The sequence below is a fragment of the Varanus komodoensis genome, unplaced genomic scaffold (genome assembly GCF_004798865.1).
Source record: "Varanus komodoensis strain SLA01 unplaced genomic scaffold, ASM479886v1 scaffold141, whole genome shotgun sequence".
Lineage (NCBI taxonomy): Eukaryota > Metazoa > Chordata > Lepidosauria > Squamata > Varanidae > Varanus > Varanus komodoensis.
The window spans coordinates 150330-170583 of record NW_025335413.1 but is presented as its reverse complement, the minus strand read 5'-3'; the positions used below and the strand labels follow the sequence as shown (position 1 = coordinate 170583).

Below are 20254 nucleotides of genomic sequence, written 5' to 3'. Positions count from 1 at the left end.
CTTCCGATGAACTGATTCTAAAAAAGATCTTGGACTGTGCCAAAATGGACAGATTGACTTTGTCTCTGAAGGAGAAAGCAGATACAGACTTCTATCAAACTTGGGACTCTTTGTATTATTGGCTAGAGAAACGGAACTATGCATGGATTTAAATATTTTTATAGTTTAACAGAAAAAGAAAAAATGTGGGGGGCTGACCCAGTAGGTCTGATGTTTTTGATGATTGATGTTTTTTAGTGTCTTTTTTGTTAGGTTTGTTAAGAATAAAACTTAAAAAAAAAGAATAGCCTGTGCCATAATCTAATTAACTCTGCCTAGGTCTGGAGTGTGAACTTAGCAGGCCAGACAGTCTGGCCCCTGTTACCATTCTGAGTGCTACATTTCACACAAGATGCAACCTCTGAACAGTCTTTAAGGGCAGCCCAACACAGAGTACACTGTGACCCATAATCCACACAACAGTGCCTATTTCTGGATCTGCTCTGGTAAGCATTTCAGGAGCTAAGCAAGAAACACAGACTTGCAGTCCAGAATATAATTGACACTGGCTTTAGGCAGTAACGCCCACTCATTCAGGATGGGTTGAGTGTGGGTTGTTGTTGAACTGTAGGTTATGCTGTCTGAACCTAGCTGAGATGACAAACCATGGTGAACAACCCACAGGTCACAAGTGTCCAGCAAGCCATGGGTTCTCTTCATGGCTTGCTAGTGCAGCTGGGTTCAGACAACAACCCGCAATTCAGCATCAACCTTGAGCGAGGTTATCATGCTATCTGAACCCAGTCACTGAAGTCCACCCTGACCCTTCCAGAGTGGTGGAGGGTTTGGGATCAGGCCAAAGCACTCATGGAGAAAGGGCATGGACTCAACACACCATCCCTATAAGGTAGACCACCAAAAGTTTAATGACCCCTGCTTGGATCAGCATCAGGTTTAAAACAGGTCTGAGGAACCTGGTATTCCCTAGACCTACAACACCCATCTGCCTTGGCCAGCACAGCCCACCCTGAGGAATGATAGATACTGTAGGCCAAAAAGAATCCAAAGGGCTGCCTTCCTCCGGTGCCATCTCAGACAGCAGCAGCATGGAAAAGGGTCTTCATAGAGGTGGCCCCCTACTCTGGCCATTTATTTCAGCACCAAGTTGACCCCCCCCTTTCCCAAACATTTGAGGGTATTTAATGTCCGAATGGGGCATTTCCATCTGCCCTATTTAGCAAGCCTAGTTTGTACTTAGAATGTTTTTGGTTGTTAGTGTTGCAGATCTCCAAAAGTTTACTCTGCGTTTTATTATAATTGCAATTGTGTGTTTTTGTGAATTGTTGTGACACCCTCACAGGATTTTGGGTATTGGAAAACAAGCATTGATAGGACTGCCTTCCAAGATGGATCAGAAGCTGCGGTTTGTGCGAACTGGGGCAGCCAAATTAATAACTGGAACCGGAAGGCCCGTATATATAATGCAGTTCTGGATCACCTGCACCTATATGCTTCCAAGTCCAATTCAAGGTGCTGGTTTTAACCTATAAAGCCCTGCACAACTTGGAACTTCTCTCGACCTCATTCTACTCAGTACAATTCTGCATCAGATGCCTTCCTCTGACTGCCCCCTCCAAGGGAGACCCAGGCAGCAGGGGCTTCCTCAGTGGTGGCCCCCCAATTTTGGAACGCTCTCCCCTCTGAGGCTCACCTGGTGCCAATGCTGTCATCTCTTTGGCATCAGGTTAAAACTGCCCTCTTCTCCTAAGGGACTTCCATGGGGGCGCATCAGCAGTTGTAACACAAGCAGGTTTCATCAGAATTATTTTAAATACTTAAACTGCCTTAAATTATGCATGGCAAATTTTATACTGCCTTTGAGTGTATCTACAGTTTAACACATTTGCATTTTTGGTACCATACCTGGGATGAATGGTTGCAAACCGCCCCGAGAGCTTGGGCTATGGGGCGATACAGAGAAGGAAATACGAATCAAAATGGGAAAGAAAGAAGCCCCTTGCCCAACCCGGGCTTACCGCACGTCTGAATCCCGCCCCCGGTGGAGAGCTCATTTCCTGCGGCGGGCAGGCGCCCTTCCACTTGTTACGAAACGCGGGCGCTGCTCTCTCCGGCCCGAGCCTGTCGAAGGGGTTAAAGAGAGGAAGTGCGGATTCCTAGAGAAGCGGCTTCCTGCTCGGCCCCCTCCCGATCCATGGGGTGGGGAGGGGTGTCAGGCTCCCCCCTTGCAGCGGCGGCGGCCCCGGGAGCGGCGGCGGCGGCGGCGGCTGGGCTTTGGCCCCGCGGCGAAGGGGACGCGCGCCGCGCTGCATCCGCAAGTGCGTGGCGGGCTCGCTGGCCGTCCTCCCCCCGGGCGGGCGCGGGAAGGGGGGGCCCCGAGCCCCCCAGGTGCGGGGGGCAGCCGCGATCGGTTTCGGGCCGGTTTCCCCCCAGAGGAAGGGGGGCTGTCGAGGGACTGCAGGGCAGGGAGGGGGGCGGGGGGCAGTCCGAGCGGGGGCAGCGAGGCTGGCTGGCTGGCTTTGGCTTTCGTGCTGGAGGAAGGCGGGCGGCGGGCCTGGGGGAAGCTGCCTCCCCCCCCCAGTCTCTCCCCCCCCCCCCAGTCTTCCTTTCCCCAAGGACACGCGTGGGCTGCGAGAGCTGCGGATGTTTGGGCTTCAGCCCGCAGCCTCCCTGCCGCTTGGCCATGCGGAGAATCCCCGTCCCAAACATCTGGAGAGACCCTCCTGCCCCTTCGCTGTGTCCAGATGTTCTGCTTTGCAGTCCTGTTTTGCGGGGGGGGGGAGAGGGTGGTCCTTGATTTGGTGCCCGTGGCTCCTCCGATGGAAGGTCAAAGAACCCTAAAAAGGGAGCGTGGAGGGGGACTTGAAGTGGCCCCCAATAATGACAGCCGGCTGAGCACGACCCGGAGCTCACCTGGTCTTCCTGCTTTAGTACGCTGCATCTCTATAATTTTTATTTCTAAATTTTGCACCTAGATGCATCTGAGCAACAAACAACCGAGCAGCAGGTATTCAGGCCCGATCTGTTTTCCTCTCTAGGGCGAGAAACATTGCACTTCTGTATAAATCGGGAGAGAATAACTTGAGGTGCTTTTGATATTTTTGCCTGCAGTTCAGATTAGGATTTCATTTCTTCCCCACCGTTCCAGCAAAATATGGCATGCGAGGCAGCTCCCACAGAAGTTAAAAATAGATTACAATGATTAAAACATGTTAACATGCCATGAAAATGCGAGAACATCTCATTTCACACCTTTGCTATGCTGGGCACGGCTCTTGGGGCTTGTAGGCAAAAACATCCGTAGGGCTACAAGTTGCCCACATCCAATTTGTAGTAATTCTTTCTACATGTGCATTTCTGCAGTTGCAAAGGTTATGCAAACTGGCGTCTTTTCTGGCCTGGTTTGGTAATGCAGTTCCTCTTTTTTTTTTTTTAGCAATACACGAGCTGCCTTGCATTCATTTTATTTATTTATTTATTTTTGGATTTATATCCTGCCTTTTTCCTACAAAGGGCTCAAGGCAGCTTACATCATTCTCCTCCTCCATCTTATACCCACAACAACAACCCTGTGAGGTGGGTTGGGCTGAGAGTCTGTGACTGGCCCAAAGTCATTTGTCTTCCCTAGAGGAAAACGGTGGAGCCGCTATGCAAAATCAAACTATGCTTTGTTCAACAGGGCATGTTAGCGTAGGTTAATTGAAACAGGCAACTTGCCATCAGGGATTGTGGCACGGTGTGCAAACCCAGCCACTGGGGGTTGACCAAGGGTTAAATAGCCCACACTTAGTGGTTGGGTTAAATGTTTAACTCTCCATTCACTCACAGTAGCTGGGGTTCACACAACAAAATGTAATCCCTGATTGCCCCGATCAGAGCTGGCTTATTCAAAATAGCCACACATGCCAGGTTTAATCATGGGTTAATTAACCCACGGTGAGCCATCGTGTTGTGCAGACTGGCTCATTTTGTGTGCATTTGTGTGTAGCAAAGCATCCTACTCCAAGAATGTAACGGGCCATTCACGGGACAGTGTGTTTGTGTTGCAGAAGTAAACGGCACTGCTGTTCAGGCGATCCTGAGGAAGACATTGGCTGAACCCCCAGAAGCCCAGCACAGCTGGTTCTCCAGGAGCCCAGATCAAAGATGGAAGAGCGAGGCACAGCTGACCTAGGAGCAGGGAAAGGTGCCGATGTTGTCAAGGCTGGGGGCAGCAAAGCTTTCTGGGAAAGGACCATGCAGAAGATCCAGAATGAGGCCACGTCCAGCTCAGAAGATCACCACGACTGCTTCACGTCCTTCTGCTACCAGGAGGCCGAGGGGCCCCGAGGTATCTGCAACCGACTCCATGACATCTGCCATCAGTGGCTCAAACCCGAACAGCACACGAAACTCCAAATTCTGGACCTGATTGTCCTGGAGAAATTCCTGACCATCCTTCCCGTGGGGATGAAGAACTGGGTGAGAGAATGTGGGCCGGAGACCAGCTCTCAGGCTGTGGCGCTAGCGGAACGTTTCCTCCGGAGTCGGGCAGAGGACAAGCAACAGCAGCAGCCACCGGTGGTAAGAGCATCACTAATTTGGGTGGGCTGCAAATATTTCTAAGGGAAGACCCCCACCCATTCCTCACTGTTGTGTGGACACCAGCAAAGGAGAACCTGGCTCAGCACCCACCCCAAACTTTTCCATCATCATCATCCTCATCATCATCATCATCACAGGCATTATATCCCGTCCTATTGCCAAGCACTCAGGGCAGCTTACAAAATAGAAAAGTACAATACAAATATAAAAATACAATATAAAACTCCTCCTTTTAAAAATTCTCTCTCTTTCTCTCTCTCCTTTCCCCTCTCCCTTTCTGATCCGTGCTGCTCTTTTGGGTACAGGGCATGTTTATTGAAGTCGCCACTCAGTGTCCTGAGACTGGGCAGGATTCAGTGGACGCCAAACATGGGCTAGAGTCTGAACTGGTCATGCAAGGAGCTCACGGCGATACCATCACCTCACTGGGTAAGGATTTCTAGCTAATGTGGTTATTGGGGCTCTTATGTAATGGAGAAGGGCTCTGTGTGACCTTGGTTTCCCTGCAAGAGGAAAAAAGTGGGCTATAAACAGAAATAATTAAGTCAATAAACAAAAATAAATAAAGGTGCATTTTCCAGCTAGGTTTTCTGTTCATGAGCTTGCCTGAAACATGCAGCCTGCTTTCGCATTCTCCTGATCTCATTTGGGGGGGGGGGGAATTTGTGTCTTTAGTAAATGCTTTTTCCCCTACAGTATTAGAATGTACACTGCTCAGATCAACACTTCACAAAAGCCTTATTTTATTCTAATGTATTTTATTTTAATGTATTCTAATGTTATTTATATGGACCTAATTTATTGTTGTAAGCTGCCCCGAGGCTTCGGCGAATGGGGCGGCATAAAAACGTTTAAATAAATAAATAAATAAATAAATAAATAAATAAATAAATAAAAAAGCGAGTTTGGGTAGAGAACCTGAGTCAGCCTTTTCTGTACACGGCTGCAGAGAAGCCGAGGTGTGGAAAATGCAAGGTGCGTGCAAAGGATAAAAGATGGGATGGAAGGATCGCTCCCGTGGACTGGTATCTCGGCTCAAGTGCACAGACGGTTCCTTCCTCCCACTCTGGAAGGGATTGGAGTGTGGTGCCAGTTGCGAGGGCTCAGTGGGATTTGTGTGTGTCCCACCAAGCACACAAACAAGCTGAAGAAAAACCTGGGAAGTCCTGGCGATATTGTTCCCTTGTTCAGGCCTTTTGCTGGAGTGACTGGTTTGCACTGGTTTGCTTGGAAGGCAGATGAGTTAAATGCCTGGTGTGGTGGAGAAAGGAGACAGGAAGATATTTTTCTCCCTCTCCCGTAACACTCGAACCCAAAGGGGTCGTCCTGTGAAGCTGATGGGTGGCAGGTTTGGAGCAGATAAAAGGAATTTTTTGGATTTTTAATGTTTATATTTATTGTAATTTATATTATAATTACTTTTATTTATTGTTGTAAGCCGCCCCGAGGCTTCGGTGAATGGGGCGGCATAAAAATGTTTTAATAAATAAATAAATAAATAAATAAATAAAAAGTCCTTCATCACAGAAAGTTTGGTTAAACTATGGCATTTGCTGCCACGGGAAGTGGTGCCGGCTGCCGATTTGATCACTTTAAAGGGGGATTGGACAGGTTCATGGAGGAGGGGGCCATCTGTGACTACTAGCCCTGCTGGCCATGTGCTCCCTCCTTCGCCAGAGGTGGCTCACCTGCTCTCACCCCCTGCTGAGGAGCTGGGCAGAAGGAGGTCTTGCTCCCATCCTGCTGGAAGGATCCCGTGGGCAGCTGGTTTGCCACCGTGTGTGTGGAATGAACCAAGGGCCTGATCCAGCATGGCTTTTCTTCTGCTCTTATATATAAGGAATCACAAGTGTCATTCTGGGTTAAATTTGCTCTGGAAATATAATAAAAAGTAGAGCCCTGCAACAGGAAGTTGCAGTGAGAAGTGTTTCCATTCTGGGCTCCAGCCGCTGGAGTCCACTCTCCATTCCCCCAGTTTCCTTTCCTCCCAACAGCCAGTCAGCTCCCCTAACGCACAGAAGAACATCAGCAGAACCCAGCTGCCTCTGACACTGGAGCTCGCAGGTAGTCTGTGGAATGCGCTCCCTAAAGAGGTCCACCTGGCACCGTCATTATTTGTTTTTCAGCGCCGGGCTAAGACCTTTTTATTTAAAACATATTTTAATAACGTTTAATATCTATATGTTTTAATTGTGCAGCCAGGGTGTTTCCAGATTTTAATGGTATTTTATACTATATTTATGTGAGCCGTCCCGAGGCTATAAGCGATGGGATGACATACAAAAACTCTAAAGAAACAAACAGTCATGAGGACTAGTAGCTCTGCCTTATTTAAAGGTGTTAGAAGGGCAACAGCACCTTCCGACCATGTTCCCCAGCAACTGCTTTTGATACTAGCATAGATCCATGAGGACTAGTAACCATGGATGGCTTTATTCCCACCTGAACTATTCACCACCACTACATTTGTGGAAGTGAAGCCCACAGTTTAACTCTGTGCTGTGTGAAAAAAGTCCTTCCTTGGATCTGTCCTGAATCTCTCGCCCATCAGCTTCACGGGATAATCCCTTTGGGTTCCAGGATTATGAAAGTGGGAGAAAATGTCTTTCTCTCCACTTTCTCTCCACCATGCATATTTTTTTTACACCTTCATCATGTCTTCCCTTACTGGCATTTTTTCTGAGCTAAACAACCCCAAACCCCAAGTGTCCGTCACAGGGGAGCTCCTCCAACCCCTTAATCATTTCACTTGCCTTCCTTAACCCTTTTTCCAGCTCTCAAATGTCCTTTTTAGTGCACTGACTAGAACTGTATACGAGTTTCACCAAGGATTTGCAGAAGCCGAGTACACGCTTGGGAGTTTTAATTTTCAGTTCCTCTCCTATTTATGCCTGGAGTTTGCCTGCCTGCCTGCCTGCCTGCCTGCCTGCCTGCCTGCCTGCCTGCCTGCCTGCCTGCCTGCCTTCCTTCCTTCCTTCCTTCCTTCCTTCCTTTCTTTTTCGATTTATATCTTGCCTTTTTCCTACAAAGGGCTCAAGGCAGCTTACATCATTCTCCTCCTCCATCTTATCCCCACAACAACAACAACCCTGTGAGGTAGGTTGGGCTGAGAGTGTGACTGGCCCAAAGTCACCCAGTTGGCTCCATGGCTGAGCAGGGACTCGAACCCAGATCCTCTGAGTCCCAGTCCCATGCTCTTCACCACTACACCACACTGGCCTTCTTAACAGCCAGGGCGGCTTATTTTATATTTTATATTGTATAGTTGTATTTTATTTTAATGTATATATTTTAATTTTTACTTATGATGAACTGACGTATTGTTGTAAGTCGCCCCGAGGCTTCGGCGAATGGGGTGGCATAAAAATGTTTTAATAAATAAATAAAATAAATAAACAGCAGCTGCGTACTGGGCCGATCTGGGGTTACTCTGGGGCTGTTAGGGGATTTCTTTTCTTAAGAAACGTTTGGACTCAGAGAAGCTCGCGGTTACCCTCTAAATAAGTTCCTGTCGTCGGTGGCTGGAGCGGTTTGCGTATATTCGCCCAGGAGCGGGGAGGCTTGGGTTGGAAAGAAAAGCATAAATAAATTTTCCTTTCCATTTTTATATCCCTCACAGGTGGTGGACAGAGGAGGCAGGCAAAATCGACCAGCTTGCATGACGGGCTGTTAACAGATTCTGTCCAAGCAAATCAGGTAGGGGGATTGATAACTTTGGGACTGAGAAGAGGCCAGGCTGAGAGCTTTTCCCTCTTACCTCCTTTGGCCTACTCGGCTCACGTTTATGTTTTTGTGGCTTGCAAAGGCACGCGTCTTCCCCGTGGTTTCTGGAGACGCCTCCCACAAAGCCCCTCACCTTGGTACGCACGAAGCTCCTGCTGCTCTGGAAGGGAAAAAAGGAAATAAAAATGGAAAAACAGTAGGGTGCCTGTTCGCCCCTCCTGTTCCCAAATTAGTCTCCGATTAGCTGTTCGGCGTGCAGGCAGAGAAAGTAAAATAAAGGTGCAGAAGAGAGAAAAAGGCAAAGGTTGGAGGTGGGGTGAGGCAAAGATGAGAGAAGCCAGAAAAAGAGTCAATAAAGAGAAAGAGGGTGAAAACAGATGGTTCGGGATGGAGACGGGAACGAAATAGTGAGGCTGCAGACGGGGAGTGAAGAGAAACTGCAAGCGAAGCCGGTGAGTGGGGGGGAAAGGGCCAAGGTGATAGCTTGGAGCAGGGAGAGAAAAGGAGGCTGAGGGAAAGATTTTTGATTTAAAAAATCATTTATATCCTGCCTTTTTCCTTTCAAGGAACACCAGGCAGCTGACATAATTCACTCTTATCCCCACCACAACAACCCTGTGAGGTAGGCTGGGCTGAGAGCCTGTGACTGGCTCAAAGTCACCCAGTGGGCTCCATGACTGAGTGGGGACTTGAACCCGGATTGCCCAAGTCCCAGACCTGCAGGGAGGGAAATGGCAAGCTAGATGCTGGGAGCAGAACATGGGGAGGGAGAGAAAGAAGCTCTTTCCATTTCCCCCTCCCTCTCAGCCTTTAGCATCACTGCTTCATCCCCCACCTAATATTTTGACTAGCCAAGCCTCCTCGATAGCCACTATGTGACTAGATGACTCCTTCACGGGAGCCATTTTGTGTCAGTGCCCATAGCAAATTTTTATTTTATTTTATTTTATTTTATTTTATTTTATTTTATTTATTTAAAGCTTTTCTCTCCCGTCCTGTATAGAATGTCTTGGGATGGCTTACAATAAATAAGTAGAATAAAACAAACCCCACAGAATCCAACCATTAATATACTAAAACCCCAGTTAAAATCAATTAAACATTAAAATGACAGGAAAATTGAAAGGTTTTTGCCTGACACCAAAAAGAATATAATGTTGGCACCAGGCAAACCTCTCTGGGGAACGTATTCCATAGTCGGGGTGCCACTGCAGAGAAGGCCTTTCTCTGGGTAGCCATCCTCTTGATCTCCTTCAAGGAGGGCTCCTGGAGCAGGACCCCCACTTCAGATCTCAAGGGGCTGGAGGGCACATAGGGAGGGAGCCGCTCCTTCAGGTATCCCAGCGCCAAGCCATTTAGGGCTTTATAGGTCATCACCAGCACCTTAATTTGGGCCCGGACTCCAACTGGTAACCAGTCTAACCAGTAGAGGACTGGCGTTATATGTGAAAACCGGCCGGTCCCCGTTAACATCCTGGCAGCTCTATTCTGAAGCAGTTGAAGTATCCGGACCGTCTTCAAGGGCAGCCCCGCATAGAGCACATTACAGTAATCCAACCAGGAAGTTACCAGTGTGGTAACTTTTGTAAATTCCCAAATGCGCTTACAGATTGCAGAAGCTGAGGGACTCCTGCAACCAAGGGACCTGTGAATGCCACACCTGAACTTTCTGAGTGTATGTTTATTTTTCTGCTGGTGTTTAGAAGGAAAAGAACTGTTAGCATTTTCTGCTCACAGGTGATATTTCTTCTTTCAGGTAACCTTTGTGGATGTGACTGTGCATTTCTCGGAGGCAGAATGGGCTTTGCTGGACCTGGACCAAAAAGCTCTGCATGGACAAGTCATGGAAGAAGCTTTCGATATGGTGGCCTCCTTGGGTAAGACTCTTCCTTCCCTCGGTTGATAACATCACTTCATAAATGCTAAAAGACAGCAGGGTGTCCCCCCCCCTCTGCATTTTTGTGATATTTCAGCCCATAATGTACACATCTTCTTGCAGGAAGATGGTGGGAAAAGGAAGAAGGGCAACCAAAACTGACCAGACCATCTCCAGATGTCAGTAGCAAATAAACAGTCAGACATGCTGGGAAGTTAAAAAAACGTATATGTGGCTTTATTAGAACGTCCCCCAGAAACATGCGTGTGTGTTAGACTGCAAGAATCTGCATCATTTGACTGTCTGCCAGAAGTGTATACAAAACAGAAAGCATAGCAAACGCTTAGCTCAATATTTGGTACTTTTCCAAAGTTCTTCATGTTCTTTTATCTGCAAACTTTGCCAGCATTGCTTATCTCAAGATCAGAGGTTACAGTGTTTGGTTAAAAACAAACCTTCTGGGTTCTGTTTTCTGTTTCTTCTACTCTCATTGTAATTTAATTTCATTCTGACCTATTGTTTCTCTTGCCACTGATTCCTGTCAAGGTTAGAGCATCTGAGAGTGTTTGGGTTTTGTTTGTTTGTTTAAGGTTTGTTCGTTTGTTTTAGATTAATAACTGTATTTTATCTGGCCAGGGCGGCTTATTTTATCTGGTATGTTTATATTTTATTCTAATGTTTATATTTTTAATTTATGATTATGATTATTTTACTTATTGTTGTAAGCCGCCCCAAGGCTTCGGCGAATGGGGCAGCATAAAAATGTTTTAATAAAATAAATCAATAAAAAATTATCAGTTATTCAAAATAAAATCAAGGCAGTTTAGCTTAGGATGAAAAAAAACAAACAAAGGGAGACATGAAAGGGAGGTATAAAACTATAAAACTATGCCTGGTGTGGAAAAAGTGGATAAGGAGAGGTTTTTCTCCCTCTTTCATAATATTAGGACTTAAAGGCATCATCTCATGAAGCTACTGGCTGGGAAATTCTGGAGAAATAAAAGGAAGGATCAAACAAGGGTTCCAAGAAGTTATAGACTAGTTGGCTTAATGTCTGTTGCAAGTTTGCAAATAATTTGGTCGAAAGTGTTACTAAAGACAGAATCATTTAGCAGATAGAAGGACAAGTCCTGCTGAAGCAGCGTCTGCATGGCTTTTGCGAGGCTAAATCTTGCCTGAGTCATGTTTTAGAGTTCTTTGAAAAGCTCAACAAATATGTGGATATGATAATCTGGTAGACTTTGTTTACTTGGATTTTCAAAAGGCTTTTGACAGCTGACCTGAGCAAACCCTAACAGATGTAAAAAGAAAGAAGATGGATTACTACTGGGTTGAAAAAAAAAATGGAAACAATAGAGGGATGTGACCAGCATGATGCCAGTAAATATCTATTGTGAACAGTCCTTTTTAGTGTGTTCATAAAATAGCTTGAATGTAGAAGGGGCTATAAAGTGGGCAGGATTGCTTATGACACAACACAGGATCAATACCAAGCACGACCATTCCTAAATTTGTAAGACCTGACACAAAATGAAAAAGGAACAATGAGGGAAGAGAGTTAAAGTAATCCTAGGTTCCCATTCTTAGAATTACAAAGTTTTAAACATTTATTATATTTACTTCCCTTTTTTTTTCCTTTTAAGGAACTCAAGGTGGTTTGCATAATTCTCCTATGACAGCCAGCTTTTAAGGAAGAAGCTGAGGGAGAGAAAGAGCTGAACAGAGCAGATTAATTTATGAAAGCTTTTCATACCGTCTATGTTAGCCAAAAGGCTTTCCAAACGGTTTACAATAAAAATTAAAAGAAGACCCTATACAGTGAAGCAATACAACATAGTATATGTGTGATAATATAGACCATAACATACCAGTCCGAAACCAGTTCAAATAAAATACATAAATAGACAAATAATAAACAGTCCATAGTGATCCAATGACAGTATAAAATGGCACTTTTTTTTCTTATTTAGCAATTAAAACACTGGGAAAATAAAAAGGGTTTTGCATAAAGTGTTGGTGCCAGGTGCCCCTCTGTGGAGAGCTGATTCCACAGTTGGGGCACCACAGCTGAAAAGGTCCTAGTGGCCTTACATCTTTTAAAGGTGGCTCTCAAAGAAGGACCTCAGTGGATGATCTTAAGGGCTGGGTAGGCATATATGGAAGGAGATGTTCCTTCAGATATTCGGGCCCTAAATCTTTAGGGCTTTACATGGTAATGTGAGGACCTTAAAGCAGGCCTGGACTTGAATTGGTAACCAGAGTAGACGATAAAAGACTGGTGTTACATGATCTTGCCTACCAGTCCTTCCTCATAGGAAACTGCCCTATTCATTTCCAAGGGCAGCCCCATGCAGAATGCATTACAGTAGTCCAGATGTGAGGTTACTGGGGTGTGGATTGCTATTGTCAGGTTCTGCCTGTCCAGGTGAGCCAAACCTGATCCCATCTTTCCTTTTTCCTTAACTGAATGGTGTCTCTGCTACACGATGACCATTAAGGATTAGGATTAATCCTTTGCTTTCATGCCCAGCTTATCCTTTGTGCTCTTACTGGTTGTTTCGTGTCTTTCTAGGAAATGATGCTTATGACAGCAAGATTGAAGGAGCACTACGCAGGGTCACGTTTGAAGGAACTCTGTTCAAATGTGAAGAAGTGGAGAGGACAGTAACTGAAACAAAAGAAAACAGAAGGGACACATTCTCGGCTTCTCAGGGTAGTGACACCTGTGAAAACTCAGGAGAAGGAGGACTTAAAGGAAAGGAAATGTGTAAGGGTCTTTTGGATGGGAGTGAATCCAGTGATAAATCAGATCTTAATTTTAATAGGAGAACTAGCACAGGGGGGAAACGGTTCAAATGCTCTGAGTGTGCTAAGACATTCAGTTTTCAAAAATACCTTACTTCCCATCAAAGGATTCACACAGGGAAAAAACAATTTAAATGTTCGGAGTGTGGAAAGAACTTCCTTTCTAGGAAATCCCTTACTTCCCATGAAGGAATTCATACAGGAGAGGAAGCATTTAAATCCTTGGTGCGTGAGAAACGGCTTAAAAGGAGAGAGACAGCTGTCTCGCCTAAAATAATCCACATAGGGAAGAAACCTTATAAATGCTTAGAGTGTGGAAAGAGCTTCAACAGAAACACAACCCTCATGTACCATCGAAGGATGCACACACGGGAGAAGCCATTTCTGCATTTGGAATCCGGAACGAGCTTTAGTAGGAATTCGCACCTTATAACACACCGAAAAAATCAGATGCAGGAGAAACCATTTAAATGCTTAGAGTGCGGAAAGGGTTTCAGTCAGCTAGCATACTTAACGTCTCATCAAGGAACTCACACAAAGAAGAACTCATTTAAATGCTTGGAATGTGAGAAGAGTTTCAGGACACGTGCAAACCTTATGTACCACCGGAGAATCCACACCGGGGGGAAACCATATAAATGTTGGGAATGTGGAAAGAGCTTCGGTACAGACTCAGGCCTTCTGTACCATCAAAGGAGCCACACAGGAGAGAAACCTTTTAAATGCTCAGACTGTGGGAAGAGTTTCAATAGAAGGACAACCCTCACAGAACATCGGAGAATCCACACAGGAGAGTATCAGTGCTTGGAGTGTGGGAAAAGTTTAACTCAGAAGAAATATCTCACTTCTCACCAAAGAATTCACAAACGGGAGAAGCCGTTGAAAGTTTTGGAATCTGGAACCAGCATCACATGGAACTCTGACCTTGTGGCGCACCGAAAAAGTCGCACCCAGGAGAAACCATTTAAGTGCTTAGAGTGTGGGAAGAGTTTCAGCCAGTTGGCATACCTAACTTCTCACCAAGGAAGTCACACTGAGAAGAATCTGTTTAAATGCTCAGAATGTGAGAAGAGTTTCAGTGCTCATGCAAACCTTATGTACCATCGGAGAATCCACACTGGGGGGAAACCATATGAATGCTGGGAATGTGGAAAGAGCTTCGGTACAGACTCAGGCCTTCTGTACCATCAAAGGAGCCACACAGGAGAGAAACCTTTTAAATGCCTGGACTGTGGAAAAAGTTTCAACAGAAAGACTACCCTCACGGACCACAGAAGGATTCACACAGGGGAGTATCAATGCTTGGACTGTGGGAAAAGTTTCACCCGGAAGAAATATCTCACTTCTCACCGAAGAATTCATGTACAGGAGAAGCCATTTAAAGATTTGGAAAGTGGAACAAGCTTCAGTTGGGACTCACAACTCATGGCACACCCAAAAAATCACACCCCAGAGAAACCGTTTCAGTGCTTAGATTGTGGAAACAGTTTCAGTCAGATAGCGTACCTAACTTCTCATCAGGAATCACACACGGGGGAGAACCCATTTAAATGCTTGGAATGTGAAAAAAGTTTCAGTACACTCGCAAGCCTCATGTACCATCGAAGGATCCACACCGGGGGGAAACCATATAAATGCTGGGAATGTGGAAAGAGCTTCAGTACATACTCAGGCCTGGTGTACCATCAGAGAAGCCACACGGGGGAGAAACCATTTAAATGCCTGGACTGTGGAAAGAGTTTCAATAGAAGCACAACCCTCACAGACCATAAAAGAATCCACACAGGGGAGAAACCTTATAAGTGCTTGGAGTGTGGGAAAAGTTTCACTCGGAAGACGTATCTCACTTCTCACCAAAGAATACACACAGGGGAGAAACCATTTACATGCCTGGAGTGTGGGAAAACATTCAACCAGAAGACACATCTTACTTCTCACCAAAAAAGTCACACAGGGGAAAAGCCCTTTAAGGTGTGGAAAGAGCTCCACTCAGTTCTCATACCTTACGGGACACCAAAAAAGTCAGATGTAGGAGAAACCATTTATATGCCTGGAGTATGGAAAGAGATGCATTCAGAGCTGGCACCTTATTGCACACTGAAGAATTCACACAGGGGAGAAACTGTTTAAATGTGTGCCATGTGGAAAGGGCTTCACTCACCGTAGAGCACACCAAAGAATTCACACAAGGGAAAAAACATTAGGGCAGAATCCTACAGAGGTGAACGCAAGCCTATGAATGTGGAGGCTCACATTCATCCAATGCACAGAGAAAGAAAGCAGCAGAGGAGAAATTTTCCTCCCTGTACCTCCCATTCTGGAGTTTCACGTGGTGGCTTAGAGGTTGGAAGGAAGAAGCTGAACCACCCTTGGGATACCTGATCTCCTGGCTGCTGCAGTCTCCTCCAGTTCTGCATGTGAGCTGTCCTGTTTTACCCCTCTCCGAGGTTGCTTTCCCAACCTCAGAGAGCAGCCGGTGTGATTTTTTTCTATGCTAGTTGTCGGGGTGGGGAAAAGACAGAGCTAAACTTCCCAGCTGGAAGGGCTGGAAACTGGAACTGTCTCTGACCGCAGACCTGGAATCCAAAAAATCCAATTGCCTCTGATACCACTCCATTAAATTCTCAGAGTATGGAAAGAATTAGATTAAGAGAGACTCTGTAATTTCACATCAAAAATGCACATAGGAGAAAAATGATTGCAAAATCAGTAAAGGCTCCTTTTACTTAATTCCTTTGTTTTAAATTAAAGAGATGATACAGCAGACCATGGAAAGTTTGGAATGTAGAATCGGTTTCATACGGAATTGGGATCTTGGGAGTTAACTTTTAAGACTCAGAAAAGAATTTTTGTCCAAGAAAAAGGCTTGAGGTGAACCAAGACTGCACAGAAGAGAAATGTGGCATGTGGAAAATCTTCCATCTGTACTTCCCAAACATTGTTGGATTTAGCTGATGGGCAATTCATGCAAAGTCCAGGAAGGAAGGAAGGAAGGAAGGAAGGAAGGAAGGAAGGAAGGAAGGAAGGACACCAATCGGAACACAAGGTTAACCTTACATCACATCAGAGTCTTTTAGGAAGAGCATGGAGCAAACATCAGGGGGAACAGAAATCTTGGCACTGTGCAGGCAAAGAGCATTTGCAGCCCCACATCTTGAAATCTGTTCATGTGATGCAAAATTGGCTTTTTAGAGAAAGTCGCCACGTTGTCTGCTTGTATATATGTTGTTTAATGTTCACGTTCCTAAGATCTTATCACAGAACCATTCTCAATGATTTATCCATAAGGTTCCTTTGAAGAGTCAGGGGGAATTGGTGTTTTGGAAGTGTTTGTGAAGGATTTGCACAAGTTATACAAATTAAATATGGTGTAGTCTACTAATTGTCATGTTCTCCTTCAATGTCACAAAAGCTCTGCTAGATGAAACCAAAGGTTTGTCTTCTCCGGCATTCTGCTCAGACCAGGCTAACCAGCTGCCCACGGGAGACCCACAAGTTGGGGACCTTCCTACCCATGTTCCTGGGTGAGTGGTACACATGAGGATACTGTCTCTGACACTGGAGGTGGCATATGGTCATGAGGACTAGTAGCCCTTAATAGGCTCTTCCTATATGAATGTGTGCAATCCATCTTTAGAACCATCCAAACTGCTGGGCATCACTGCTTCCTGTTGTTTAATTGTATGAACAGAATCCTTCCTTTGATCTGTCCCGAATCTCCCGCCAATCAGTTTCATTGGATGACCTCTTGGGGTTCTAGGATTATTAAAAAGTGAGAAAAATGTCTCCCTTTCCACTTTCTCCACAGCAAACACCTGTGTACACCTAGGGATGCGGAGAAATCTTTTTGGAGGGTGGGAATATGACAGATTCCCTGGGCTCAGCTCCCTGGAATCAGGACAGCTGTGTCACAACCCTGAATCCAAGTCGCTGGCAAGTGGACTCAGCATTGCAGCTGTTGTGTGGTATAGAAATTAAATAAGAGAATAAATTTGTGCAGCACTTGGCAGAAATCAAATCCCATGCAGTGCTCAAGCAGCATCCCTCCCATGTGCCACGCACTAGAAAGCGTACAGCCTCCTTGTACACAGAATATTAATTCTATAACTCGGTGTCACAACAAGAAAGACCCTTTTCATAACCACGTACTGGACTTCGGCAGGGGATTGCTCAGATAGATGGTCAGCGATGATCGTAGGGTCCAGGCAAGTAAGTAAGAAAGGAAACAATCCTTCAGGTAACCAAGCTCCCAGCTTTTTAGAGCTTTGAATTTTAATAACAGCACTTTGGATCTGGCTTGGACAAGGACCCAGTGTGGATGATAAAATGCTGGGCTTTTATTATCCCTTTGATCAGCCCCTACTATTTTCTGATTTATTATAATTATATTCTGCCTTTTTTCTTTCCAAGGAACGCGAGGCAGCTTACATCGGCCTCCTCCTCTCAATGTTATCCCCACAACAACCCTGTGAGGTAGCCTGGGCTGAGAGTCTGTGACTGGCCCAAAGTCACCAAGCTGGCTGAGCAGGGACTAAACCCAGATTGCATGAGTCCCAACTCTTAACTGTTACCCCACATTGGCTCTCCAACCCTTAGCAATCTTGCTGGCGTGTTTTGGACCAGCGGAAGTTTCCAGACTGTTCTCAAAGGCTAGCCCTACATCAAACACATTGCAGGCATTCAACCAAGAGGTTACCAAAGCACAGGTAACTAGCAAAGCTATCCTGGGCCAGGTAAGAATGTATTATTATTATTATTATTATTATTATTATTATTATTATTATTATTATTATAACATTTCTATGCCGCCCCTTGCCGAAGCCTCGGGGCGGCTTACAACACAATAAAATACATTGAAATACAATAGAACATAATAAATTACCATTAAATACAAAAATACAAAAAATACATTGAGTTACAAACATCATAATATAAAATTAAAATTATCAGTATAAAATAAGTAAATAAATAATATAGGAGGAGAAAAGAGAAGGAAGAAGAAGTTGCCCTGGCCAGATCATATGTTTTAACAATTCAAATGATGTTTAAATAAAAAGGTCTTTACCTGGCGCCGAAAAACCAGTAACGACGGTGCCAGGCGGACCTCTTTGGGGAGTGAATTCCATAGGTTGGGCGCCACCGCAGAGAAAGCCCTCCTCCGAGTACTTACTCTCCTAATTTCTTTCATGGAGGGTTCCCGGAGAAGGGACTCTCCCGCAGATCTCAAAGGGCGGTCGGGCATATACGGACATAAGCGCTCGTTCATGTAGCTGGAATATCTGTCTAAGCTGATAAAAGATGCTCCGTGCCACCAGGTCCACCTGTGTTTTTAAGTACAGGACCAGATCCAGGAATGCCCCCACACTAAACCTGCTCCTTTAGTGGATAAGCAGCTCCTTCCAGAGCCGGTTGAATACCACTCATCCGGACAGGCAAACCATCCTTAAAAAGCTGCTCTGCCTTGCCAGGACTGAGTCTCAGTTAATTGGCCCTCATCCTGTCCGTCATCGTGGCAGGAGCCTGAGCTGCTGCTGCCTCACCTTAAGGTGACAAGAAGGAACGATGGAGCCAGCTGTCAGCTGCAGGTTAATAAAACCTCAGTCTATGCCTCCAGGTAACCTCCCCCATGGTTTCACGGAGTTTAAACTACCCTGAGAGCTTTGGCAGTGGGGCAGTACTGAAATGGAATTAACGGCGACAATAATAATATTAAGCAACTTCCTCCTCTTAATCTTATCCTTGCAAAAACAACCCTGTGAGGTAGGTTGGCCTGAAGAGTCTGTGACTGGCCCAAAGTCACCCAAGGCTGAGTGGAGACTGGAACTCAGAACCCACCTTTAACCACTACACCACCCATTAGCTGCCGCATTAGGGGACCCCTGGCTTATGTCACAGTGAACTTTTCTAAAAATACATGGAATAAGGAAAGAAATTCAGGGGGAGCTTGCATGTTCACTCTGAGAGGATGCATGTAAACTGGAAGCTTGAAATAATCCTTAAACATGAAAAGTCAGACAAGAGTATAAATGCTCAAATCTGAATTCCCAAGGGGCTGGGGGAATGACCAGTCCTGCATGTTGCATCCCTTGCCTTTGGTTCCTCCCTCAGGCATGGGGGCAGATAGAAGCCCCATGGGGCATTCCTTATCCAGCTTCAGGACCACACAAAGCACTCCTTACAATTGCCCCATTCAGTGCTGATCTGCCCCCCTGTTGTATGGGAGAAGCCGGCTCTAACAAACCAGCACCCAATGCATGGCTCTTCCAGGGACCACCCACTTCCAGGGTCCTAAACAACGCAAGGATCAAACAAAGGGAGGTCTTGGGTCCTAACTCTGGGTTGTTTCTCCCCCAGCAACCCAAGATTACGGATTCAGAAGGCAGGAAGTACAACCCAGTGATGTGCATTCATGGAAGGTTCAGCAACAAGACGACCAATGAGTAACACACACACAATTCTCGTGGTTAACAATCAAGCCACGCTGAACAGGCCTCAACCCGGGAATAACCAGCCAAAACATCCATGGTTAATGCAAACAGCCCATGGTTAACAAACCATGAGTTCACAAAACATGGTTCACAAAACATACAAGTGCGATAAACACAGAGAGGAAATGCAACTGGACCTCATAATGAAAGGTAGCGCAGGCATTTCATGCCACGAGGATTTAAATCCATTTTATTCTTTAGGGCTGGTCGGCTTGCCCTGTCGAGGATGCGGCTCGGCAATGCTGGGACAGCTTTGATCGTAAGCTTGCTTAATATTGGATCGCACGCCATTTGCACGGACCGTGCTCTGCTCACTTGCTTGTGTTGTGAACTGCGGCCTCCGGACGGTGTTAAAAATTGGTATTATTTCATTTCTGTACCGCTCCCCAGCCGAAGCTCTCTGGAAATGATAATAAGAGAATAATGAGATGCTAAAAACTAAACAGCGTGCTGATCTTAGGATATCTAGCAGCAAGGTAAGGGTTTGAATGACTGCCTAAACAGAATGCGCCCTGATGCTGGAGGAAAAGACGGGGAAGAGAAGTGCAGCGTTACGCGACAAGGGCGTCCCCGGCTCAGATTGCACGCTGCTCTCCGGACTCTCCACGCGCCGAGCGGGCCTGCCTGCGTGGGGCCCCGCGCGCCGCCGAAGGGGTTAAAGCGAGCGACCCCGCGTTCCTAGACCGGCGACCGGCCGCGCCGCCCCGCCCCCGAGTGGGCGGGGCCCCGGGCTTGCCTGACCGCCGCTGCAGCCGCCGCCGCCGCCGCCGCCGGTGGGTCG

At 46.1% G+C, this 20254-nt stretch overlaps 1 protein-coding gene across 1 annotated transcript in view; it reads left to right on the top strand.

Moving 5' to 3' along the window:
• The first annotated feature begins 2258 nt into the window (after positions 1–2258).
• Positions 2259–20254, top strand: part of LOC123020134 (zinc finger protein 883-like) — a 163832-nt gene continuing 145836 nt past the window's right edge. Inside the window, exons 1-6 of the mRNA XM_044423557.1 lie at positions 2259–2315; positions 4047–4560; positions 4887–5010; positions 8201–8277; positions 10061–10181; positions 12753–14956. Coding sequence (XP_044279492.1) covers positions 4144–4560; positions 4887–5010; positions 8201–8277; positions 10061–10181; positions 12753–14956 — 2943 coding nt within the window. The 5' untranslated portion in view covers positions 2259–2315; positions 4047–4143. The remainder of the gene's footprint in view (positions 2316–4046; positions 4561–4886; positions 5011–8200; positions 8278–10060; positions 10182–12752; positions 14957–20254) is intronic.